Below are 24,812 nucleotides of genomic sequence, written 5' to 3'. Positions count from 1 at the left end.
TATTGTGCCGTGTCAAGGTCCGGAGGATTTTCGGGGCGACTTCCGGCCACCAGGCACACCTGCCCGTGTTCGAGTGCCATGCTTCCTAACTAGTCAGTCCGAAGATGTTCCACGGGGGGGCAAGTCTTTCGGCTTGCTCAGTAGTCATGAGGCCCTCATGAAGCCTTTTGAACGGGACGACAAGCTGAGCATTTAGGCACCTCCTCCGCTCCCTCGGATCAGCTCCAGGCTGTCTTCCACTCGTACCCCAGTTCCACTCAGGCAAGATGAATCTCAGCATCTCCCTTTCGTTCGCCGTCATCGGCCTTTGTGTCGCCATCTACCGCGTGTTGCAGATCGGCAAGCGGGATCCTCGCATGCCGAAAGGCCCCCCAACGGTACCTGTCCTGGGCAATGCCCACATGCTCCCAACCACGGGGCTATACAAGAAGTAAGGACAGATTCAGTAGGTCTTGTTCATTACTTCAACGCTGACTAACGTGTCATGCTGCAGGATGAAGGAGTGGACCAAAATCTACGGCCCCGTCTTCTCCCTCAAGATAGGACCCTCAAACACGGTGGTGCTTTGTGATCGAAAGGCCATCCACCAGCTTCTGGTAGAGAAGGGAAGCATCTATTCTGACAGGCCCCCAAGCTATGTCGGGAAGCTGCTCACGCAGGGCGATCATCTTGCTTTGGAACAGATGGACGTGACATGGAGAGAGAAGCGAAAGATCATTTCGCACAACTTCTCGCCCAAGCAGCTTGACGAGAACCATTTTCGCGTGCAGGAGGCAGAGTATGAATCCGCCAGAGGAATCTTATGCTTCCCAAGGCTGACTTGGCATAGGGCTACCGTGCTTATGAGCAATCTATGCAACAACCCCGACAACTTCTATAGCGAGATCCGGAGGTACACGGCCTCCGTCGTCACCTCCATCACCTATGGATGCCGGGCACCAACTTCGGACTCATTCTGGTGCCAGGTAATTGGACTCCACCAAAGAGACTCATCAGGGAGGTAAAAGCTGACTGGATTGCAGGGTGTTTACAAAGTCATGGACAAGGTAACCAGAGTGGACCAACGCGACACGCACAGGGTGGGAGCATGCTAACCTCTCTTTCTCGGGATTTAGTGGACTGCAGCGATGGAGCCCGGAGCGAACCCTCCCGTAGACGTCTTCACGTGGCTGCAATACATTCCCTCGTCGTTTGCTTTCTGGAAGCGTCGCGCTATTGACGCCGGCAAGACTATGGATGGAACATGGGGCGAGGCACGTCGTCGAGTCGAGGAGCGCCGAGCAAAGGGTGAGAAGCGAAGATGCATCGTCGACACTCTCCTCGACGAGTACGAGAAGAAGGGATGGCCCTCGTCGATTCCCCAACACGCTTTCACGAACCTACTAGGGGAGATCATTGAGGGAGGCGCCGATACAACCGCCGCTCAGCTTCTGACCCTGATTCTGGCATTTGCCCTGCATCCCGAGGTGCAGGCCAAGGCTCGAGAGGAAATCGATGTTGTCTGCGGCACGGAAAGATCACCGCGATGGGACGACTTTTCGAAGCTCCCATATATCAACTGTATTGTCAAGGAAGGGATGCGATGGAGGCCTGTGTACGTTCACCTGCAAGCCAAAGGATATCACCGCCAGCTGACGCTTGAAAAATAGTGCCGTCACAGCATTGCCGCACAAGGTCCGCCAAGGTTTGTTCTACTTCTCCAGCTACCAACTTTGAGAGCTGACCTCGGTGTGGATTCTAGACGACGAGTACCAGGGCATGCTGATCCCCAAGGACTCCACCATCTTTATCCCAACCTGGGCAATACACCACAACGAGAACATCTACAAAGATCCCGAAACCTTCGACCCGGACAGATATGCCCAGCATCCAAGGCTAGCAAACGACTACGCCGGGAGCCCGGACTGGGCTAACCGCGACCATTATAACTACGGAGCAGGCAGGCGAATCTGCCCGGGAATCCACCTCGCGGAGCGCAACATGTGGCGCATCGCCTCCAAGCTGCTCTGGGCCTTTGAGTTCGCCGAGCCTACTGATCCCAAGACTGGCGAGGTTATGCATCTTGATCCTGAGGCGTATAACCCAGGGATCCTGCAGGCTCCCCTTCCCTTCAAGGTCAGCATCAAGCCCCGAAGCGAGGCACATGTGGCGACGATCCTCCGCGAGCACGAGGGGTCTCTTGAGTTCTTGAGCCAGTATAGCTAGGAGGTCTGAGCGGGCAATCTTTCAAGAGCATACAAGTATTTAGTTGTTATAGAAGGGAATAACCCTCCCAAACAATGGCAGAGAGTGTGGGTGTATGGAGCTGGGCTGGGATGTCGTTGAACTCAGTCGTGAGGGGTCCAGTCATGGGCTCTATTTGAACCACGTCCAAGTATACATGACTACTCTTTATTGTATGGTCGATTGTGGTTGTATTTGTTACTCGTGCGATAGGGCAAGTCTGGACATAGTCTTGTTCTGTGTCCGTGGCAAGCAGCGGTGCTTCCATGTCACGCATCACTGGGACACTATTTCACGTCGCATCCAGGGATGATAGCGGGATACCTCAATTTGATCTTTATTATTCATCCTTCTACCCAGTACCTGCCGTAGTACCTCGCATAGGCCAGCATCAACCATCATTTGTCCTTTGTGCGCAGCCCCAACCGTCGCCAGGCATGAGATTGACCATGCAATACATCCTTGACCAGAATGGGTGGGAAATGTCGGTCTTGCGACAAAGATGTGATCGTACAGCGAGCTGATTTAGCGAAACTGACTCCATTTCGTTTTACATCAGCGCTGTCTTGCCTAGTGGATGGTCAGTCGATATCCTTTGTTGGGCACTGATTGCTGCATGCCTTTGTTCGCTTCCCCGATCCTAGGCCTGTTCTCATGCCGGCGGATCTCTTCGAGGACAATTTTAGAACGTTGTTGCTGATTTCCTATCTTTTTGGAGGCTTTGCGGTATTTATTCGAACCGTGACTAGGGGGTCGGGGACGGGAGTCGACTTGTATGTCTCATTCTGTCTCCTTGCAAGGCGACCAAGGCCGAGGCGTGATGACGGACGCCCGGATGCTCTTGGATAACGGTTTAATGTATTGGTCGCCGATGAAGGACTTAGCCCTGAAGATTTCGTGTATCACTGCTCGGTCGAATGGCTCTGTCACCGTGCCTTGGGCATTCTTTGATCGGCCGTGGCCTTTGAGGACGGGCTCTTCTTTGCCATGGTCAGACTTGATCCTCCTCCTCGCCTTCTCGATATCACCCCCAACAAACAAGGTCAGACTGGTTAATCGACAGCATTATAGATGTTTCACTCACTCTTTACTCTGTGCCTCCCGCCCAAGCCATCGGTCAACCGGTCATCTGTTCGGCCATTCACTTCCAACCGTCCTTGCTATTGGGTCCCAGCTTCTTTATCGAGCCGTAGTTTTTAGCTTTCCTCGACCTTCTAAGTTTGCTTTTCCGTCTACCGAGGTTCCCTTCCTAGCGGCAGCACCAGCCATGATCCCAATCCATTACACTCGCCCCTTCTAGCGTCGCGCTACTCTTGATGGCCGTCTCGTTTCATCCGAAAGCACCATCTGCAGTATCATCATATCCAGCTGCAGCTGCCGCGATCGGCTGTCCTCTTGTCGCAGTCTCTCCTCCAGCTCTCGGATTCTCTCGTCTTTCTGCAAGAGTTGTTCGTCTTGTTGCTGTAGCTCCTGCTGCAGCTGAATCACCTGCTGCTCCAGTTGCTGCAACTGCTCGCTCTCGTTGTTCCTGTCAGAGTTGCTCGAGCTTTGAGCATCCACATCAGCCTCCCTCCCGTGAACGTCCAGCCACCTTTCAAAGGCTTGGGATATTCTCGTTGGCTCATCGGTCTCCTGTGGGCATCGCCATGGGAATAGCGGAGTATGTCCCAGGTAACCAACTAGATAGAGATGAAAGGTAAGAAGCGATTCTAGGGATCACGACGAGGTCACTTACGCCAAGTATGCCACAGCATCTCATCAATCAGCCATTCAAACTGATCCGCACCAACCTCGATAACATTGTCATTGATCAGCAACATGGCTGCTTTCCGTTCAGCCAAGTCACGTAGCTTCCTCTCCTGATTCTCCATATCACCATGTGGCAAACGCCACTCCAGGTAGGCGCGTATATGCTCGCGCCTTGCGTCGAGGGTCGGGGTATCGCCAATCCATGCCATGGGAAAACTGCCGTCGTTGAACATTGATGGGATCAAGCGATGCTCCATCGCTTTGGAAATGTTGGGGTCTGTCATTGTGAGTGGTGGATGGATGGGCGAAGTTTGTGTGAAGATGGGTGACGGGATGGCGACGGCGAAAACGAAGAGATTGAAAAGAGAGATCCCAGCCAAATCCCACTCGGACTTGAAAGAATTTGAAAAGGCCTCCCGGTTTTGCTAATTCTCTCGTGGGGGAAATGCCAGCTCGCTACGGCCCGACAATGCAAAGAGCCGTCTTGCCAGTGTCGACCAAGGGCATGGCCCCAACCACCGTACCGAGCATGATTTCAAGCTCAATGACGTCTTGAGTTGCCGACTATTTATATAATTACGTATCAATACTCAAACGGGGAAAATCAGGTAGGCGGCGCGTTTGGGTAAGGGGGTGGTTATTCTCGCGATGGTGATGGCATATATAATGATCTCCAGGCCCCTGGTGATTTACGTGAAAGCAAGTCTGACCGATGCACTTAAAACCACTTCTATCATGGAAATTGCCGGTTTTAATAGGATTTTGACGAAGCTTTACGGGTTTGACGTCAACGATTGCAGCGAAAAACGCGAGTGTTGTGGTGACAGTGATGTTGTTTGTTTGCACCTTGCTGGCTATCAATCTCCGATAAGACCAGAACTGTTTGACCAAAAATGCGCTGCAAACCCTTTTAGGTTATTTAATAATCTTCCCAATTTAGAATCTGCATCTTATGTTCACGCTTCGTTCACTTTTCGGGCACATTTTGTCTTGTGCTGTTCTACATCGCCTACACAATCAACCATCACACTCAAACCCCAACGCTTTATTACAGACACCACCTCTCTCTTCTCTACCACGCTATTTTCGTCCGCTAATCAGCGTCATCTCATCTTCTTCGTCTCATTATCCCCTCATCACCTTCATTCCAAGATGAAGAAATCAGCATCGCCGGTGCTGTTCACCCATCGCCGAACCCGCGACATCTGGCCATCGATCAAACATCCCAGATATCGCCGCAGCCGCACCAAGGGCTCTCGCGCTTTCCACCACCGCGCTCTCCAAAAGGTCGCCATCGAAAAGATCAACAAGAAGTGGCACAAGGCCTTCGTCCAAGCCCATGGCTTCTCCAACCCTGTTCCTCCTGAGTACCCGCGAGAAGAATTTGACGACGCCGACGACCACCTTCGCTGGGCTGAGCGTAATTCAGATTTGCCCGAAGGTCGATGGAATAAATCCATGCTCAAGAAAGAGTTGGATGAGACTGCCAACGATCGACCCAAGCTTCTTCTTCTCTGGAAGCTCTCGTTTCGCCTGCACCGAAAGGATCCCCTTTACCTCTTCAACTTTTACGCCAACGATATCGACTTCAACGACGAGCCAAGCGACGATTTGCTCCGGGACAATGCCGAGTGGAACAGAAACCACCTTTTGAGCGAAGACTTTTGCGACAAGCTCGTCAGGATCATGGCTCACCCGATGAGCAAGGACTTGTCCTTCATGCTGTTCCTCCTCAAGTGGGCCGTCATCTGTCGCACCGACGATCGCCGTGGTCTGAAGGAGACGGACATCGAGATGCTCGACTCTCTCCAGTGCTACATCGACCCATCCCTTCACTCTGAACCACTTGGAGTCCGTCACGAGGACTTCCAGCAAGAGATGTGGGAGCGTGGTGGATGGCCCACTGTCGAAGCGGAACTTCTGTCTATGATCTGGCAGAAGACGACTCCCTCTGAAATCGGTCACGTTCTTCTCGATGGGGTGCCCTACCAAGTCACCGCTTCTGACTTCGACACCGTCATCGAGGCACTCGGTGCGACCGTGGGAGGAGTCAAGGCGGGCTACGGCATCGACTTTGAGGCCATCACGGAACTCACTGCGGAGGATCACCCAGTTGGGCCCGAAGAGTTCAAGGCTGCCTTCAAGCAGGCGTGGAAGGTGGTGGATATGCTGTGACGGGAATGAATGGGCATGTGGTATCGGTGAGGTTGAGAAACGGATTTGGGTCTTGTAAATAGTGAACCCTCAAATGAAGCTTTGCCAAATTGATGCGCCAGTCTACTCCCATGGTCTTGTCACGGTGCTTTGTGCGCCATTGATCTGTGCAAGTGTCTGACCAGGTGTCTAAGCTCAAATAAATGTCTACCGTTGAGCAATCGGCCTTTTTACTTGGCCAAGGGCAATGTACTAGAGGAGACAAGTCCTTAATTTCCCAACTAGCAGTAGCTTTTGGGTTATCACTGACATGATGGAGAATTCTGGCAGGCACTAAGTTGGATAGATAAAGGTACCTACCTACACGATCAAAGGGCCGCTCGCGACTATGGACGCCCCAGTCTAAATTGAAACGCACACTTCTTCATCGTCTCATCCGCTCTGGTCAAGTCCACTCGCCTTCATGAGTGAAAGATCGGGACACCTGAAGTACATAGACACCCTGACCGCAAGACTCCAGTAGAACCTCAAGAAAGGTCACGAAGGAGACGGTAGTACCAACAACCCCCAAGGTTCTACAATCATAAGACCAAGTCCAGGTCATTTCAACCCTCACTTCAACTTCATTCAACACCGATTACACCCCAAACTCCATCACCGCTCAGCCACAATGCGTACGGGGCCATCTGTTGATACGAGCATCCGCCGTCGAAACTACCCTGACGGAATCGACACAGGGGGAAAGCTAATCGAGCTTCTGGAGAGTTTCACTGGCCCCCATCTAACAAAATATGAGCCCTTTCACGGCGAGGCTGATGTTCCAGGCATGACAGAGATGGAGATGGGCATCGCCATGCTGGGGCCTGGCCACTTGAGCGGTCATACTTGACCGGTTCTGACGGTGACTACCATGATGACTGCTCATATGGAAGGATAGAGCTAGTAGAACGTCCATCCGCCGGCATGGTGGGAAGGCTTCTTGGAGGTGGTGGTGTTGATGGTGATGGTGGTGACGGTGGGCCCTTCACAACGAAGCCTTCAAGATCAACATTAAGCTGCCATGAGTCCACGACTCTAAGTTGTCTCTGTTTACAAGTGAGCCAAGTCCCCGTGAGTTCAATGTGAATACTTTAAACTACCATGAAGGGGAATGGGAATGAAGCGCCAGAGACGAGCACTTGGTCCCATACTCGACCCGACCCCCTACCTGCGACGAGAAGAACACACCAAATCAAGGTCCAAAAAGAAGAAGAAACAGAAACGAAAGGCTATTGTCAATCACGGTTGTCACTCATCAAAGGTACGTCAGCGTTGAATGCGCAAACGCATCTATTGAGCCGTATCTGAGAATGTTCTGAAGTCAAGGGGTGCAAACGCATTCTCTATTGACGTGCAGTGTATTGTTGACAGCTGCCGCCAGCTGCCAGGAACTTCATCTTCTAACATAAAAAGACCCCTTCTCTTACTCAAAACTTGCACCATCAACCTCACATCTTCAACCAACCTTACAACCAACACTCCCATTACCATTACTTCATTCCTTTACACCCCCACTCCGGCCACCATAGCTTATTGCACTATCATGTCGCAGGATCCAAGCAACGCAGACTCGCTCACGGAGAACGGTGAGGACCAGGCCGAGTATGTCTGGCACGTAGCTCTTCACATGCGATGGGAGCTTCGTGCCCCGGATTATCCTCGACGCCAAGTATACGTCAACGCACGACCAGAAAGACTAGAGGCGGCAGCAGCACGAGGGCTCAGAATTCCTTGCGAGTTCGAAATCGACCCCCGAGAGGCCATCCATGGCGTACGATTCATTGTCATTGCTCATGACCTCTCGACCATCCTAATGCCTATTGTCGCATGGCTCCTCGGTGAGCAAGTCGAGGATCTTGAGTCTGGGGCCCGTTAATCAGGCACGCAAGTAACTATTTGCCTCTTCTCTCTGTCACTTGCTAACGTCTGCGGCAGCAACTTTCCGATCGATACAAGGGACACCGACGTTCCAAGGGAACCAGCTTCATGCTACTCTCCTAGAGTATGAATACGCTTGCTCTTTGCGTCATCATCCGAAACGTGACTCTCCTGGTCCGGAGTGAAAGAGCAAGAGTACCAACGCTATGAATGTATGACTTAAAAAAAGAAACGAGGAGTAAGTCGAATATGTCGCTCCATTCTTGAAGCCCATCACTGACGGAAGCCTGAAGATTATGAACGACGTCGCCACTTATGAAGATAAAGCAAGAGTTCTCGCTGTCTGTTCAAACACCGACTCAGGATACAATCTTTGAGACGCTGTTCGCCCGTACTCAGATGGAAATACGTTTATGGAAGAATTACGCTGTCTAGAGTCGTTTTTATCATTGAAGATTATCGGGGATCGGCATCTAGGAGCGTTTTCCCAACGCGTCGTCATCTGGTAGAGTTTTTATAGCTCGCGGTCGCCTGATTGCGTGTCTTTTGCCTCGTTCTCTCTTGACTGGTCTTGATTGAGTATTGTTCGTCGCCAGGGCCGGGCCCCATCACCATGTCAAAGGCGAGCGTCGAGAAGGGGATTGAGATGAGTCTCTGGAGTGCTGAATCGTTGCAAAATCTGAAGTGAATTGTGTTCATCTTCTCAGCAACGCTACGGAACGTCGACTTCCCTTGCGCGACTTCAGGGATCCTCGATCTTTGTGTATCGTCCGCTCACGACGGCATGCGTATTTAACAGTTTATTCGTGGTATGCGCGTCGACAACAGACTAGAGCGGATGCCAGGGTAAATAATATGTGCTTCCCATTAGCTAGTCGGTCCCAGAGGGAGCCTGTTCATCGCACCAGGAGATCTTTTATTCGGGTACCTTCTTTCAAACTCCCTCCGCACAAGCCAGTCCAGTGCCAAGCTTCAGTGCCCTCGATCAGAACTCTTAGCGACGGCATGCCACCAGGTTCGCCCACATACAGTCCGGCTAGATTTGGATGAGCGGTTCTCTGTTCCTCGGAAGGAATGGCTAAGGATGGTGGCATAGTTGGCGTGTGCTAGAGGCAATCACTCGGCCATGCAAGGTTCGCACGGGGTAGGGTTATCAGGTCACATCGAAGTTCAGTCATCTTCGCACAATCAATAACGAATTAGGTATATTAACAGATTACCATACTATTCTGCACTTAGGCCTTGTTCTCATCTCCCTCGACAGCCGCACCAGGCTTCTCATTCTCAACCAGGTTCTGCTGGTCGGTGAGCTTGGGGTTGCGCAGGCACAGAGAGAAGGCGATGAGAGGGACAGCAAGGCAGATACCGGTGATGGTGAGCAGGCGCTGCACATCCTCGTACGACCGGATCATGGCCTCACGCTCAGGAGTACCGACGGGGTACTCGAGCATGGCAGTGAGAGGCTGAGCGTAGGCGTAGGCAGCGAGGGTATCGTTAATGCCAGCAAGGTTCTTCTCGAGATGCGATGGGAGGACTTGAGTCCAGATGGCACCAGACACACTGTTGCCGAGGGAAGAACCGATGTTGTAGAGGGCGAGGTATAGACCAGTCATGATGGCGAGCTGCTCGTGCTGGAGGTAGGCCTGGAGAGAGGCCTGGGCAGGATAAGGGAACATACCACCAGCGATACCCAAGACAATCTGGGCGCCAATGACACCAGACTTGTTGGAGCTGCTGGGGTCACCTCGGTAGCGGATGAGCAGACCGAATGCGACGAGGAAGAGACAGGTACCGGCGACGATGAACATCTTGAGACGGCGGACCTTGTAGACGACAAGACCCAGGAGGGTACCGGTGATGACACTGGCAAAGGAGTAGAGCGAGGTGATTCGGGTAGCAGCAGAGACGCTAAAGTCGAAAGCAACTCGGAGGACGGTAAACAGGTAGTCACCCTGCATGGTCCAGGCAAAGTTGAGCATGCAAGCCATGCCAAGAGGAGCCCAGATGGCGCGATCCTTCATCTTCTGGAAGGGAACAAGAGGATGAGGAGCTCGGAGCTCCCAGAAGATAAAGGCAGGGATGCAGACAAAACCGATGACGAGGGGAGCAATGACATGGGCCTGTCCCCACTGGGCCTTGAAGCCTCCGGCAGTGGTCAGAGGAACAAGGATGAGAGCAAAGATGGCGATGACCAGGATGATGCCGATGACATCGAGAAGCCAGAAGAGCTTGACGGCAAAGTTCTGGAAGCCGAGCTGCTGGAAGGAAGAGCGGTAGTTGACGAGGAGACCCTGCTTCTTGGCGCGGTGGGAGACGACCATGAGGCTGATGATGAGAGGAGCGGCGCAGACGGGGTAGATGATGCACCACATGCCAATACCCCATCGCCAGGTCGTGGCGCCCAGGACAGCTTCAGTGACGTCGCCGCTAACCCAGGTGTTGATGATGAAGGGCAGGGCGGGGATGTAACTGAAGAAGAGACGGGCTCGGGTAGAGGTGATATCGGCGATGATGACCTCGACGAGGAGAAGGATCATGGTGTAGCCAATCTGGTAAATGACGGCGCCGGCAGAAAACGTAGCAAGGTTCTGGGCGACGGCCTCGACAATCGTTCCGAGGGTGTAGAAGAAGACGGACATGCAGATGAGCTCAACACGACCAAATACATCAGCAATCTTTCCAGCCGTAGGCTGAGCAGCAGCAGCAATAACGGATCGCAGCGTGTTGACGGACGACAAAAGCGAGTGGGCGTGGAAAGCATCCGTGGCAAGGGGCTGGTAGGTGTAGCGGACGGTACCGTCGAGACCGTAGGCGTAGGCGATGAGGAAGACGCCAAAGAAGATGAAGATGCGGTCGGTAAAGGTGATGACCTGGGAAATGGCCTTGATGCGAACAACTCCCGGGGAGGTCAGGTCGCGGACGGCGTCGGCGGCCGACTGGTGCTCGTTGGTGACCTCACGACCATGGTCGTTGGTCTCGAGGGTCTCTTTGTTGAGCACAGGAGACGACATTGTACTCAATTGATCCAATTGATCAGAGTGTGAGTAAAAAGAGAGCTGATGAGGGTTGGACTGAGTGATCGACAGTAGGCGATGGGAGCTTCATATGTACATCTTTAGATGACCCACTGATTGATTAGATAAAATTACAAGGTTTGTGTCTGTTACTAGGGGCAAGCTAATCAGATGGATCTTGTCCATCATGCGACCATCATCTCAGCGTGGACGACGTTGCGTTCAGGGTTAGTCCCAGAAGCCAAGACAGACAGAAGGAGGTCCGCTCACGGAGAGTGGTGAAAAGATCGGAACAGCCGAATGTATTTGGCCGAGCTCGGGCATGGGGGTATATGAATCATGGCCGTTGATTTGCTGGCCCGGCGTGGGTAGACTTTGAATCGATCGAATCCTTTGCATTTGCCATGGGCCAACAGTGGTTCCAACAACGTGGAGATGTGAGAGTGATCGACGGGTGAGCTTCCTTGTTGGGTAAGCTCGATCATCTGCCGACCTGCATCAGTAAGACATGAAGTGAAGGGACTTGAGAGGGGTCCTTTTCAACTGTACGAGAAGCTCATCACCAACAGGGCCCTCTATTTCTCGTGTTGTGTCTGAAGTCTCCATTCGTCGGTCCATTCACCTCTGTACTGCCGCCGTTGAAGACATTCAACTAGCCAAGCCCCGTACGTAAGGCAAACCGCCACACTCCTAGCCTGATGCCGATCGTTGCAGGGGTACAGAATATAGCTGCCTAGCGACCCCCCGGTTCATGGATCCCCCGCGTGGCTTCTGCAGAAGAACATCTTCTTAGTCTCACGGAGGATGAACCAAATAGGCGGACTCGCCGACGCAAGCAGCGCTGGATCTTGACTGCAGTGAGCAACCAGTGGAGTTCGAGGGTATGACCCTTGATGCTGGGCAATCACATAAACGGCAATGATTTACAGTGAGACAACCGGGTTTAAGCAGCTTTGGACGCGTCGGAGTGGTCGGTTCTCTCCGTCCACCGAGATCTGAAAACTGCAATGATCGGAGCAGGCGAAGTTTACAAAAGTCTCATGTTCAGCTCTGCCGTTATTGTACAGTACTGTAGAGCCTCAGAGGCATCCAACGTGGCGCCAATCCTTCGGCCCCATCTAGCGCGGCAAATTTTTACACTCACGCGAGCAATTCTCATCGCCCAAGACATTGATTGCCCGATAATGACTCTCCTAGGCCGAGAAAAATGAGTTACAAGGTGCCCATCCCTCGCCTGCTGTGGATGCAACGCCGGGACTCTTAGATCCACTCTTGAAGCAACAGAATCCCAAAGGGCGATAGCTTGGTGATCCTTCAACTTGACTTAAAAAATAGTTGTTCCAAATGCGGACCGCGCGGATGACGCGGTCTGTGTTCGAGAGGCGTCTGGTGGCTGTAGATGAGATTGATAACAGGCCATTTGAGTTTGGCAGCAGGTTCTTTTGGAAGCTTTCTTCTTGGCAAATACCTCGGCTGTCAGCCTGCCAAGCGACCACCCTGTCAATGAAGCGTCTAGGCGTAAAATCTCTGTCAATCCTCCGTGCATCCCTTGACGTTACAGGCCTGGTACCGCCGGCTTGGACAAGCTCCACAACATGTGAGATGGCGTTACTTTGTTTCCCTTCATCTTCCTTTTTCACTGGTATCCCACGTTCAGGGGCCTACACACAGACACTCCCAAGTGACCCGATAGCTTGGCTGACCGGGTCCAAGATGATTTCGGATCTCGCTCATACTTGCCTGTCACAAAGTTCCGTGAGTGGATCGCGGATGTGATACTATACAGGGTTAAGAATATCCACGCTCTTCGGAGCAAAACCCACGATGTTACAACGGTCCTCGTTCCGTGCTTGACATGTAATTCTTAATATCCGGAGCGTGGGACAAGACTCCACGTGTAGGATTGCGGGTGTTCCCGAATGTTGACCATGTCAACCAAGGCGTAGATCAATCACACGAGGATTGTCAGAACATACAGGCCATGTAGAGAAAGAGTAAAAGTCCAGATCCGTCTTCTAGACACGCGACCATCGAAATAAGGCCGAACGACTGTCAGTGGTGGGTCAGAGGCCAAGAGCCGATTAGGTAAATGCCAGCCGGGGAGAGTGGGTGGCACGAACGGCACGAACGGGTATAGCAAGAGATTTAATGCTTGCTAGACGACCTGGCCAAACGGATTCGTCCATTGTCATTCCAAGCCCACAACCATCCAGAAGGCCGGGAGGTGCCAAGTCCCGATTTGCGAATGTCACTAGAATTGGATCAAAGACGCTTGGATTTACTCGTTGGTGGCCAATCCTGAGTGTTGATTACTGATGTTTTGGTGTCATCTTTGGTCACCTTTTCAGCCTAAGGTGAGATATCTGTCGTCTAGCGATCACTTCCAAGCAGGGTGGAGGAAGAGTCCTCAATAGTTTGGTATACGAACCACAAGCAAATCGTCTCCTCCTTCATCACGATATGAGCTAGTTAAGTCGAGAATTTTATCACCTAGATTACGCAGCAATACTATCAATAGCCAATATTCTCTATAAGAAGTAAACTGCTGAACAAAGGCTACACTCCCTCCTATCCTCGCGGAATTATTCCTCTCTGCGGAATTCAATTCCCTGCTTACTCCCACGTCAAGTTTCAGGTCAGGGCCTAACTTCTGCCGCTCTCCTTTTCATCTGAGGTCAGAATATCTAATTCGTGCCCCTGAAGTTGAATTCTCTTGTTGTCGTTGAATTGCGTGGGGGCAACTAAAGAATGTCGTGCAGTTCGGTCAACGCCACAAACAGCTAGGCTTGGTGGCTTCCTGCAGGAACTCATCCACTTCTCCATGATATGATAGAGGCTGTTCATGCAAGACAGTTTATTTCACGTCCAAGGTGGATTCAAGACCCTCCAGGCTATGTTCTGGTTGGACGCGCAAGTTCAAGGCCCCTGAATACTCTCGACGTGAAATCAGGGTAGAGATTGCATTCGGTCGAATAGGAGATGGAGATTTGCCTAGATGTGAAAATATAAACCAAAAGTATTTCTGGCGTATGTCCATCACTCTAGGCGGTTCAGCCTTTAGTTACCCTACCTCAGCTACATGTCAGAAGTCACTCACCACCTTCAAATACCAAGGGCGTGAGTAGCCAGCATGCATGGACCAGTAGAATCGATAACTATTCATCACTATATCCAGCATTATAATTGACCAGCTCCCTTTCGGAGTGAGCAATCCATGATCAACAGGTCAAGCTTATATTTCCATTATCATCCCACGGAATTACTCCTCCACTGCGGAATTCAGCTCCCTGTTCTCATCCCACGTCCAAGTATCAGCACGGAGGCGATTAGGTAAATGCCAGCCGGGAAGTGGCGGGATGTCTATCGGGTTCGTCTTTGAAATTGGCATGTTTCCCCGTCTAACAGGCTGCACTCAAAGGTAGTTGATCAAAACCAGGCACCGAGTAAGTCTAGTCACCATCCTTTACAAGTTCAAGGATTCAGGTATCCAATTCTGTCAGATTGCATCTACTCGTCCGCCTCTAGCAAGCCCTTGTCCACCAACTGTTGGCATCGATCCCGCATCTCAGAAACATAGCTTTCGTCCAATCCCTCAGCACGAGGTAGGGAAACAGCACCATCCGAGCCTGCCACCCAGTCCCATCTGCGGTACCCTCTCATCCTCACTCCATCGCGGCTTCGTCTGAGACTTGCTTCCACTTGCGACTTTGACATGTTCAAGACCCGATATCACACAGTCTCCTAATACTTACAGTCTTCCCTGCCGTGGCCCTCGACATGGCATAGGGTGCACCATGCCTCAGCCGGCGTATGATAGTACGCACATCTTTTCCCGAGGTAACATCTGTCTCCGTGACGACACTTGCTCGTCCTCCATTTCTTAAAGTTCTGCTCTGGCAGGGCTTGGAACAGGTCGCGCTCTTCTTTGGTGTGTAGATGACCGCAATCGCCACGTTTACCACAGCGAATGCCGTAGGGACATGGCTGTTTTGCATGATGGCCGCTTCTCAAATTAGTGCGAGTTACCGTCTCCCACTTGTCGGTGTTGCTGTTGCTGGGATCATTGAGGCTGCTTGCCTCTGCGTTTTCACTCTGTTCACCCCCGGCGGGCAGCTTCCAGGGGTTGGATGGGTCCCTGACGTTGGCTGTAGCACTGGACGCGTTGGCGCTGTGTTGGGTGCGTTGGGACTCTTCCTTGGCCATGATATCCACGGATTTTTGATCCTCGTCACCCTCCAGAGGCGCAAACATGTTGCTAGTTTCGACCATGGCCGGCGGTCCTTCGTTGAAGCGGTTCGCGTATCGAGGCCACGACATGACCTTCCACAGTCCCTCGAACTGGTCCTCTGCCTTGGCGATCAGGTCATCCATGTCATTGATGTTCTTGACTCCGGGGAACTCGACGTAGAACTCGTTTGTCACGTTGGATGGGGTTATGAAGGACAAGCGGCCCCATTCATCGAGCTCATTGCAGACAATAGCTTCCGCGTCGAGGGGGTCGGTGGACTCTGGGCCGGTAAACTCGTAGAGCACGAGCGTGCAGCTTGGGGTCACCTTTCCGGACCGCCTAGTGGAACGGTAGCTAGTGAAGGAGATCTCTTTGAATACGTGCTCCAGGTAGTTTAGCGACAGCAGAGCCATGTCGTTGGCTAGTTTACGGTACTCAGAAGAGATGCCCGATTTCCAGGCCCAGAGCTCAACCCGGAACCCGTCGTCCAAGGCTTGCTTGATTGGTGGGACCATGTCTTGGTCTCCGGTAATGGCGATAAAGACAGTCCTCTTATTCTCCTCTTTAATGTCCGAGCTAAAGTCGGCCATGGTGCTGAGCCTGGTAGATGTGCGGCTTATATCCGTCGCCATGGCGGTGTCTACCTGCTTCTCCTTGCCGCGGGCGCGATCGTGGATGCTGGTTCGGAAGTTGTACTTCTTAAACGTGTTCCACACTGCGTCGTTGGGTGGCGGGCGAGAGCCATAGAGATACGAGGTGCCTTGAAAGCGACCGCCTAGGAGTGTCTTGACCAGCTTGCCGATGTTGATCCTGAGACGCGGGTCGCGGTCGCCGTCAGTCAGTTTGGGCATGTGGCTATTTCCCGAGGCGGCGAACTTTTGGGCCTCGATCCAGATGTTGGAGTCGTCCACGAAGAACATGCAGATCTCTTGATCTGTTTCGGTCATGGTAGGTGTTATTTGGGCTGCGGTAGCTGAGTAAAGGGTGACTTGAGAGCAACGATGGTCTAGGCAAGTGATATGATGGTTGGTTTGAAGAGTAGCGTATGCGAGGAATGTCTGCCCGGGGATTGAGCATTTTACTACCATCAGTACTGATGCGTGTGTCAGTGCCCGAAGCACACTGTTGGGCATCCCTTGGTTGGTGGCGCTCAAATGTGCAATTCAGGCTGGTTTGGGAGAGTCGCACATGCAAGGCGTCTTGACATCTTCCATGAGAGCCTTGTTGCTGCCTTGGACGACAGGCCACTTTTCCCATCGGCTGCTTCGGTCAGCGGCCATCACATTAGCCATGACTATTATTGGACAGTTGAAAAAGATGGCACAAAGCTTGGTTCTTCTAGTCTAGTTTATGTGGAAGAAGACCGGGCCGTTCAGATTATGGCAACAATGTTCCCAAAGACACAACCAGGATGACTCCTTCGCCGTTTGGTGTGGCAACAACGATAGCTATTGATTGAACGACATGAACGGCTTCAAACTCACGTTCTCCTCCTAGATGAGCAACAGACGACGTCTACGACTAACGCGTCTATTCAAAGCCCCTCTGCATCCTCAACATGACAAATACAGTGAGTGAGCCTGGTCCAATATCAAACTGAGACTGAATTAGACATGACAGAATCGTCTATACAAGCAGTTTTCTACTTGCCACGTCTGTGAGGCTCTACCACCCTCCGAGTTTCGATAATTGGCTTCAACATCAAGGTAGTAAACCGATAGCTACCAACATGAGGCTGCCTATCGTTGATTGAAATGCCCCAGCCTCATGTTGGTTGTCTATTCTTGATCTCGATCCAATGCTCTCCTTCACTATCTCCCACTAGACGTCGTGCTCCGATTTGTCTACATTCACGGCACTAGCTCATATACGACTAATTCCTCCTTCAATATAAAAGTCCAAGTCCAACGCGTCATGGCTTACAAAATATCAATCACGCTGCCTTCGGGCCATTGAGGCAACCTCACCAGCATCAGGCTCACTCTCGTCGACAAAACCAAACCTCTCATACAACGGCGCACCAGCTTTACTCGCATCCACATAAGCCCCAACTCCATTATTATCTGCAAGGTCACATCCCCATTTCATAAGCATGGATCCGGCCCCTCGTCGTTGGTAGTCAGGGTGTGTAGCAAGTGTGTCGAGGTCTGCGTCTGTATCAGCTCAAGAACTGCTCACAAGGTTGAGTCTTCCATACAGTAATGCTTATAGTCGCCCATAACCCTCTTTCTCTCGTCTTCTTCTCTCTTGAAAAAGGCCTGGCACTCTTCACCCGGCATATCCTCGTGCCATGGCGGATATCGACGACCTCGCGCTTCAGGCATAGCCGTGTCCCATTTGGCATAAGCCGCTATACGGGGCCGACCGTGAGCATCCAGTGTATCAGGGTCAACCACTTTGACGTAGCGTGCCAATGGTTTATTGATAATATCGTGATAGTTGGCATCATGCCACCACTTGCGCACCCCTGGAGTACCAGGCCACAACCGCTGCATGTCAGGGTCTTTAAATGCCTCAAACCAGAGGTCTACCATGGCTGGGATGTCCTCTGGAGTCGCCAATTCCAGTCTCAGGGTGTTGGGAGTTGTCATCTTGAAGAATAAAGGTTTTGTTGGACGCGTAAGCCGTAAGAGTGCGGGGATGAATTCATCACCCTTGTATTTATACTGAGGGCTGAGAAACCGCTCCACATTTATTACTCTGCAGGTTCGACTATCATCAAGATGACTCAGACCAGCAGTTTTCTTTTGCCTTGAGAGACTTGGACTCTCCTGGGCTCCTTTATAAGCATGTGCTTACAATCGCTGTCTTGATTGACACCGTCTTGTATCTACTTCGAAAGGAGTATAAGACTAATATCTTGCGGCATTTGCTATAGGTTAGTCTCAATTCGCTGCTCACTCTCCCCCTTCAACCAACCTCGTCGATGCAAGGGGCATGGGAACATTGAGGCTACGGGGCGGTACATAAAGGTCGGGTTATTTGATGCCCTTCATAATCCAGCTTTCGTCAAATATAGAGGAGGAATAAACCCTTTAGGTCCATAATGTCACGTTTTTGCTCATGGGAACGACTAAGACCTGCTATAATTTCCATCGGGTTACTCCAGCTCATGGACATCTAAAACCCTTTATATAATAATAATCTCGTTAAGCACTAATATTAAACTACGACAGCTTAATCTTTAAACCTTGATTGTTTCCTATTATGCACCAGTCTTACATGTATAGGTGCTGGCAAGTTATTCACACGCTCAGAAGGCCACTGTTTAACAGCCTTGGCACACTCTCTAAACCCGGCTCTCCCGAAAGTACTTTTTTTGAGGTTTTGTTGCAAAAGTGCCTTTCTTTCATACGCATGCAAGTCTTGTCGTATTGCGCTCACATGTACTTGCTTGACGCAACCTCCTGCAAGGTACCGTGCCGAGCCCAATACAGCGGCGGCAATACGAACTCGGCTTCACTTCTCGTCTTGGGGCGAGGTCATGGATATTTTAGCGTGATGGCATTCAAGCTCACCTGCATGTGTCGTTTCAGACTTGGGTGGCTTCACAGCTTGTGGTCTTGATCTCTACCTCCAACCAAATGCGTGGATTGTTCGGATGAACCCCCACGATCCAAACTCGTGCAGATCTGGTGACGGAATTGCTGTGAGTTGATTGGCAAAGTGTGTTATGCAGAGGAGATGCGCCAAATCCCCAAGGTTCAGTACTGGTTGCGAGTCGGTAGCCTTGAAGCCAAGCCAGCACAGCATCTGAGCGAGATTGTGAAGTGAGGCCTACAAGTCTACGATAGAGACAAACAAACTACCAGCGATATTTCAAAAGATATCCACTTCAGTTATATTCCACTAAGCTCGTTCTTGGGCTCCGAAACGGGGAGTCTTCAGCGAGGTGGGACAGTGATGCAGATGCTGCAGGGCCGTCAGCCAACCTGTAAGCGGCAAGATGTCGTGCGATAACCGAGCAGAGATAAACATGAGCACAGCATCAACGTTCTCGTCTGAACTTGGGGCCCTAATCAAAGATTCCTCCGAAATACGAGGCCCTTCACGTGGTCATCGACAAGCTAGTTGCATTGTTCGGCATTAAGACTACATGGATAGCATTCAGACTCCATTGTTGGCAAAGTATAAACATTTAAACATTAATTAGGAGGTTCAACTTGGAAGAGCTCAACTTCATCCTTGCGACGTCAATCGCGGAGTGTCATCGGAGTTCGGAGCCGGCTCCCGGGGCCTCGCCCGTCAGCGGCCCGTTATCGGCCACCCGGACGCCACGACCTGCGGTGTTACATGACGACCGATATTGGCTTACGCCTCAATTTTATCATAATGATTGTAAGACGAGAGTGCAGCAGCTTCGTTGAGAGTCGCGTAGTCGTGCCCCGACGACATAGGGGTATATAGGTTAGGGCTTGGGGATGGCTGTTGTCGCATCTCATTCGAGGCATCCATCCGTTTCAGTCACTCGTTTACTTGTCCATTATGAAGGTCTTCGGGGCATTGGTGCTGGCTATCTTTGCCAGTGGGAGCGCTGGGCGTAGAGGCAAGTGGCTATTCCCAAGATCTGAAGGGACTGGGGAGCCTGTTGAGAAGCGTCAATCAGATGGTCGATGCGGAACCGGCTTTGACACGGTCTGCGCCGAGGATGAGTGTTGCTCAAATTCCGGGTAAGTCAAGTGGTCCTCAACATCAAGAAATGCTAAGTGTCGCAGCTGGTGTGGAACTGGATACCTCTACTGCTCGGCTCCAGCGTGTCAGATTGAGTATGGTCCAGCCTGTGATGCAAATGTGCGTCCCAATGGCCCCGACACTACCAACATTGCTCGACCCAAGATTGGAAACATTCCCTATGGTAAAGCCATCAATCGGTGCAGTCGAAACGGCGATATTGCGTTGACGTACGATGATGGGCCGTTCACGTACACAGATGACCTCCTCGATCTCCTTCAGGTGAGTGACTCTCCCACAGACCATCCGCCTCTAACATGTCTAGGAATACAACGCTAAAGCGACCTTTTACGTCACTGGAAGAAACCTCGGCAAAGGAGCCATCAACGACCCAGATACAGCATGGCCTGCACTCATCAGACGAATGATTAGAGACGGCCACCAAGTCGCCAGCCACACATGGTCTCATCAACGCCTCACGACGTTGAGCAGGTCCAAATTCCGGAACCAGATGGTCTACAATGAGATTGCTCTCGCCGACATCTTGGGGTACTTTCCAACCTACATGCGACCGCCGTACTCGGCTAGTAATGAAGATACCAATGCCTGGCTTGATGAGCTTGGTTATCACATTACCTACTTTAACCTCGACACTGAGGGATATCTCCATGATAGTCCCAATATGATTGCTGCGTCCATGGCCATCTGGGACAATACAGTCGAGGGCAAAGACCCCGAGACCAATAGGTGGCTACACATCGATCACGACCCCGTCTACCAGACAGTCTACAACCTCACCGAGCACATGCTGCAATCCATCCAAAGCAACGGCTTCAGAGCCGTCACAGTAGGCGAGTGTCTCCAAGACCCCAAAGACAACTGGTACCGCAAGGTAGGCAACCAACCGACGAGCAATGACCCCAGCTCAGGCTCCTCCAGCTTCCCGCCGACGACTAACGGTCGGTGCGGCTCACGATACGGTGAAGCGACGTGTCGCCACGAGCCCCTCGGCGAGACTTGCTGCTCACGGGCAGGATGGTGCGGTTCAACAGAGGAGCATTGTGGTAGGGGATGTCAGCCTGTGTTTGGGACCTGCAACGACACGCCTGAGCCGGGGACTTAGGAGACCGAATGACAGCGGAACAAGCGGCATCGCTGTGAAGGATCAGTGTAGCATGTCAGCCAGGGTTTTGGAACGAGCGGATCTGACAGGACATTTTCTATATCAATTGCTCTTGGTTGGAAGTCATAACCTAATATTATTCCCGAGAATATCCATGCGCATTATCTTGAATGTTGATCCCAAAGAGGATTCCCTGTGCTTACACTCAGACATTGAATTCTCGCTTCCGATATTTGGGCATTGACTCTCCCCGGGAGTAATCACGCCGACTGATGCATGAGACAGGGGTATGCCAATCTTAGCAGTCTGGACCCTCAGGGGCAACGGCGCCACCAAAAATGCTTGTTATTAGCTGGGTCTACAGCTTCAGGATGCCCGTTTCTAGACAGGATGGCTTGAACTCTGACCTGAATGTCCAATGTCATCAGGTCTAAGCTTCACGCCAATGTCTACCCATCACCACCTTAATATCCATGAACAAATCATCAGAGTCCAGCATCACTCTGGCGATTTCAGCTCCTGTGTGGCTTGCCTCCACATCTCCACTAGCTCAAGGCTCATTTGAAGACGGTCGGCAGTCGGCAACCTCCATGACAACGGAAACATGTCTTTGACGTGGCTTCTATTGGCTGGTTTACCACCCATCCCCGTAGTTTCAGGCTGTGATCGGCAGGGCGCCGTCTTTGCCAAGGGCGAAAAGCAGAAACATTGGACGCCGAGAGACGCATTCTTGGGAGGTGGTAGAGACATGTACGAGACACGAAAACATTGCACTTTTTGTGTTTTGGTGTGTCAATGTGCAAACGGTTCCTGAACTGCCGTACTTTGAACCTCCCCTATTCTCCCATAGGGCTGATGACAACGCTCATCAACACCCAAAAGCGGTATAAAGTGTGAGGCTGCATGCAGGACTGTGGCTGCCCCTGAGGCAGACAGCGTAAATGAACCATACGGCATTCAGCCTTGGGTTGATCCGACTCGGGATAAGCGCTAGCGTCGTGTGGTTCTGTGGAAATTGTCCAGAATAGGACCAGGGTGTAGCGTCCCGCTGGGCTGAGGATGGTCTGGGGAAGGGATACAAGTGTCTTGGCCATGGGGATGTGGACTGGTACATAAGAGAAGCTGTCTCCCTTCTTGATCCAGATCTCTATCCTCAACCATCCTCTCGCTCAAAGTCTCTCGCTCTACAATTCTTCTTCCATCCAAGATGCAGTCCAAGATCGTCCTCGTCTCCCTCCTGGCTTCGGCCGTCTCTGCCCAGGGCAACTTCATGGCCCACCCCCAGATGAAGCGCGACCTCCTCGCCCCCCGTGCCACCGACTCTGTCGCCGGCCTCGACAAGGAGTGCCAGTCTGCCATCATGGAGGTCTACAAGACCCTCCCCACTCCCGCCCCCGAGATCGTCAAGGACCTCACCGAGCACCCCCAGACCGACCCCTGCCACTTCAGCACTCCCGCCTCTCTCTCCAAGGAGTACGCCAGCTACAGCTCCGAGGTTCTCGGCTGGTACTCCAAGAACGAGGCCGAGATCAAGTCTGCCCTCGAGGAGTGCCCTGCCCTCTCCAAGTACGCCAACGCCGTCCCCATCTGCTCCGATGCCGCCGCCGCTGGTGGTGACAAGACCAAGGCCACCGAGGCCACCAAGACTGCTGAGGAGACCGAGGCCGAGACTGCTGCCACCGAGTCTGGTGCTTCCAAGCCCAGCGGCTCTGCCTCTGCCGAGTCTGCCAGCGATGCTGCTGCTACTCCCACCACTTCCTCCCCCGCCCAGGCCACCAACGGTGCTGCCCGTGAGGGTGGCATGATCTACGCTGCCGCCGCTGTTGCCGGTATCGTCGTTGCTGCTCTGTAAATATCGCTCGAACAGCTTGGTGGATGTCTGTTACATTGAAGGTTAATTGGGTGATACCTTGCCTGCTTGCCTAATAGCATTTTTAATTGAACATTGCGAGCGATCATTGTCCTCGAACCCAATTTAAGCTTCCTTGTCGTGAAATTACAGCCCTACCGGGCATAAACCTTGTTCCTAAAGTTACCAACTTGGCAAAGAAACTCTTGGCAACCATCTTTGTTGGGTTGCAGCCAACAAGTCGCACTTCCAGTGTGGGTGACATGCAAGGGACCTAACCGTAAATAGATGTTTGTTAGATGGTAAAAGAGTCACTTGGAGCACAGATCATGTGTGAACCAACAACCCTCAGCTAGTCCTTTATCAGCATCATTCTTCGATGCCTGAACGACACTGCCAAGATATCCCTCGGATAGTTTCTTTGATGAAACATCACATGGGAATTCAACGCTCGGGCAAACGCTGATTCACGCCGTTTAGCTTTCTACATAAAGAGCGCGTGGATCCTCAGTCAGACATGTCAACAATCTCACATCCTCCACAATTCTCTCTCCATCGTCATCATGGATCATACTCATGCTGGTTTCGCTGACAAGGTCGGCCGAGGTGTTGCAAAGGGAGTCTCTTTCGCTCTTGGAAAGTGGAAGCAGCTTCTCTTCACCTACACCTTTACCACCATCGTCGGCATCGCCCTTCTCTACATGCACACCAGTATGTCTCCCACTCCCGATAAACAGTCTTATGCCAACACTTTCTAGAACATGAAGCTTCTCTCGTCAAGCGAAGCTGGGGAGGTTTCGATGAACGTCCCATGACGGAAAAGTGCTATCGCCAGGAGCGCACCGCCATGCTCCTCTCCCTGTTCCTCGGTCTTTTGGGTGTTGACCAGTTCTACGCTCACCACTGGCCCCTTGCCATCTTCAAGTTCTTTACTTTCGGTGGACTGGGCACCTGGGCCTTTGTCGACATGATTCTCTGGATCGTTGGTGGTGTTTACGGTACCCCTGGATGTCCTGGTGGAAGCTCCAAGGGATGGCAGTATTGAGGTACTCTGGGTTGATGTGTTGTTCCTGGTAGAGTAGCAGTTAAATGACCTGAAATCCGAGACATGAATTCTCGTGTGACAATACAGTCATCTGCCCGTTTGTAGTGTCACTATCCGTTTTACTCCGCAAATCAAGACTTGCCGCGTTTGCCATGGGAATCATGAAACTGCATTAATCAAGGCAGCAATCAGGCACGACACGTTTCCTACGCCCGACTATACAAGATCAATATCAAGGCCTAAATCGGGCTGTGATGTCGTGGACGTGGTATCACCGTAGAGTAGGACAGTTGGCGATAGCCTCACTTGTACAAGAGTTAGAATGAGGGGTCAAATTAAACACAAGCATATGTTGCCCAAGGCGCAGCCACCTCCTCTTGTCTATCTCGACTCTCACGCCTCGTACATGATGCTTCTTCAGCTCACGAAATTCCCAGGGGGTTCACAAATACCTAGAGCCAAGTCAAACGCTGGCGTGGGCTCACACGAAGTGATGATTGCCCTCTACCACGCTAGCCGTTGGGCTAACCAACGCTCGGGGTCATGCCAAGAATGGCTTCACAAGGCCGTCAGAGAGCTACCTTAGCTAGCGTTCAACTGGGCTGAGCGACATTAACCGAGTAGACCTCATTTCACCTTTAATCACAAACGCCGACGACCAAGTTTTAAATGAGACATTTGGAGCACGTGGACCATAACCCAGCGTGACCATGCGAATAACCTCATGTCCACATCCCATGACACACAATGCACACACAAACTGACAATATTTCTCATTATACTCATTGATGCCATGGCAACCCTGACGAAAAATGAACCAAACCTTTTCTACACCAGCC

The 24,812-nt window shown here is 51.8% G+C and overlaps 10 protein-coding genes across 10 annotated transcripts; 6 read left to right on the top strand and 4 right to left on the bottom strand.

The window, feature by feature from the left end:
* Positions 1-266: 266 nt before the first annotated feature.
* On the top strand, positions 267-2,205 carry MRS44_012116 (uncharacterized protein; the record flags this gene model as incomplete). The annotated part of the gene is made up of 7 exons (XM_065618686.1): positions 267-430; positions 494-778; positions 830-965; positions 1,023-1,046; positions 1,116-1,594; positions 1,650-1,684; positions 1,742-2,205. 7 exons carry the CDS (start codon positions 267-269, stop codon positions 2,203-2,205), a joined length of 1,587 nt encoding a protein of 528 aa, XP_065474758.1.
* Positions 2,206-3,519: 1,314 nt separating this feature from the next.
* Positions 3,520-4,256, bottom strand: MRS44_012115 (uncharacterized protein; the record flags this gene model as incomplete). The annotated part of the gene is made up of 2 exons (XM_046273836.1): positions 3,520-3,902; positions 3,959-4,256. The coding sequence occupies 2 exons, from the start codon at positions 4,254-4,256 to the stop codon at positions 3,520-3,522; spliced, it is 681 nt and encodes a 226-aa protein (XP_046133437.1).
* Positions 4,257-5,124: 868 nt separating this feature from the next.
* On the top strand, positions 5,125-6,147 carry MRS44_012114 (uncharacterized protein; the record flags this gene model as incomplete). Its single annotated transcript, XM_046278538.1, has 1 exon — positions 5,125-6,147. One exon carries the CDS (start codon positions 5,125-5,127, stop codon positions 6,145-6,147), a length of 1,023 nt encoding a protein of 340 aa, XP_046133438.1.
* Positions 6,148-6,796: 649 nt separating this feature from the next.
* MRS44_012113 (uncharacterized protein) lies at positions 6,797-8,041 on the top strand (the record flags this gene model as incomplete). Its single annotated transcript, XM_065618685.1, has 4 exons — positions 6,797-7,004; positions 7,206-7,221; positions 7,273-7,426; positions 7,523-8,041. 4 exons carry the CDS (start codon positions 6,797-6,799, stop codon positions 8,039-8,041), a joined length of 897 nt encoding a protein of 298 aa, XP_065474757.1.
* Positions 8,042-9,278: 1,237 nt separating this feature from the next.
* On the bottom strand, positions 9,279-11,054 carry MRS44_012112 (uncharacterized protein; the record flags this gene model as incomplete). The annotated part of the gene is made up of 1 exon (XM_046272112.2): positions 9,279-11,054. One exon carries the CDS (start codon positions 11,052-11,054, stop codon positions 9,279-9,281), a length of 1,776 nt encoding a protein of 591 aa, XP_046133439.1.
* A 3,595-nt stretch (positions 11,055-14,649) lies between these two features.
* Positions 14,650-16,232, bottom strand: MRS44_012111 (uncharacterized protein; the record flags this gene model as incomplete). Its single annotated transcript, XM_065618684.1, has 2 exons — positions 14,650-14,762; positions 14,810-16,232. 2 exons carry the CDS (start codon positions 16,230-16,232, stop codon positions 14,650-14,652), a joined length of 1,536 nt encoding a protein of 511 aa, XP_065474756.1.
* Positions 16,233-17,214: 982 nt separating this feature from the next.
* Positions 17,215-17,876, bottom strand: MRS44_012110 (uncharacterized protein; the record flags this gene model as incomplete). The annotated part of the gene is made up of 2 exons (XM_046272732.2): positions 17,215-17,432; positions 17,483-17,876. The coding sequence occupies 2 exons, from the start codon at positions 17,874-17,876 to the stop codon at positions 17,215-17,217; spliced, it is 612 nt and encodes a 203-aa protein (XP_046133442.1).
* Positions 17,877-19,770: 1,894 nt separating this feature from the next.
* MRS44_012109 (uncharacterized protein) lies at positions 19,771-21,079 on the top strand (the record flags this gene model as incomplete). The annotated part of the gene is made up of 3 exons (XM_046279479.2): positions 19,771-19,955; positions 20,001-20,238; positions 20,282-21,079. The coding sequence occupies 3 exons, from the start codon at positions 19,771-19,773 to the stop codon at positions 21,077-21,079; spliced, it is 1,221 nt and encodes a 406-aa protein (XP_046133443.1).
* A 1,207-nt stretch (positions 21,080-22,286) lies between these two features.
* On the top strand, positions 22,287-22,931 carry MRS44_012108 (uncharacterized protein; the record flags this gene model as incomplete). The annotated part of the gene is made up of 1 exon (XM_046276233.2): positions 22,287-22,931. The coding sequence occupies one exon, from the start codon at positions 22,287-22,289 to the stop codon at positions 22,929-22,931; it is 645 nt and encodes a 214-aa protein (XP_046133444.1).
* A 560-nt stretch (positions 22,932-23,491) lies between these two features.
* On the top strand, positions 23,492-23,973 carry MRS44_012107 (uncharacterized protein; the record flags this gene model as incomplete). Its single annotated transcript, XM_046269572.2, has 2 exons — positions 23,492-23,639; positions 23,687-23,973. 2 exons carry the CDS (start codon positions 23,492-23,494, stop codon positions 23,971-23,973), a joined length of 435 nt encoding a protein of 144 aa, XP_046133445.1.
* Between the last annotated feature and the right edge of the window lie 839 nt (positions 23,974-24,812).

Source organism: Fusarium solani (assembly GCF_023522795.1).
Source record: "Fusarium solani strain SB1 chromosome Unknown bctg00000008, whole genome shotgun sequence".
Lineage (NCBI taxonomy): Eukaryota > Fungi > Ascomycota > Sordariomycetes > Hypocreales > Nectriaceae > Fusarium > Fusarium solani.
The sequence above is the reverse complement of the archived record's forward strand: the minus strand, read 5'-3'. Positions and strand labels throughout refer to the sequence as shown.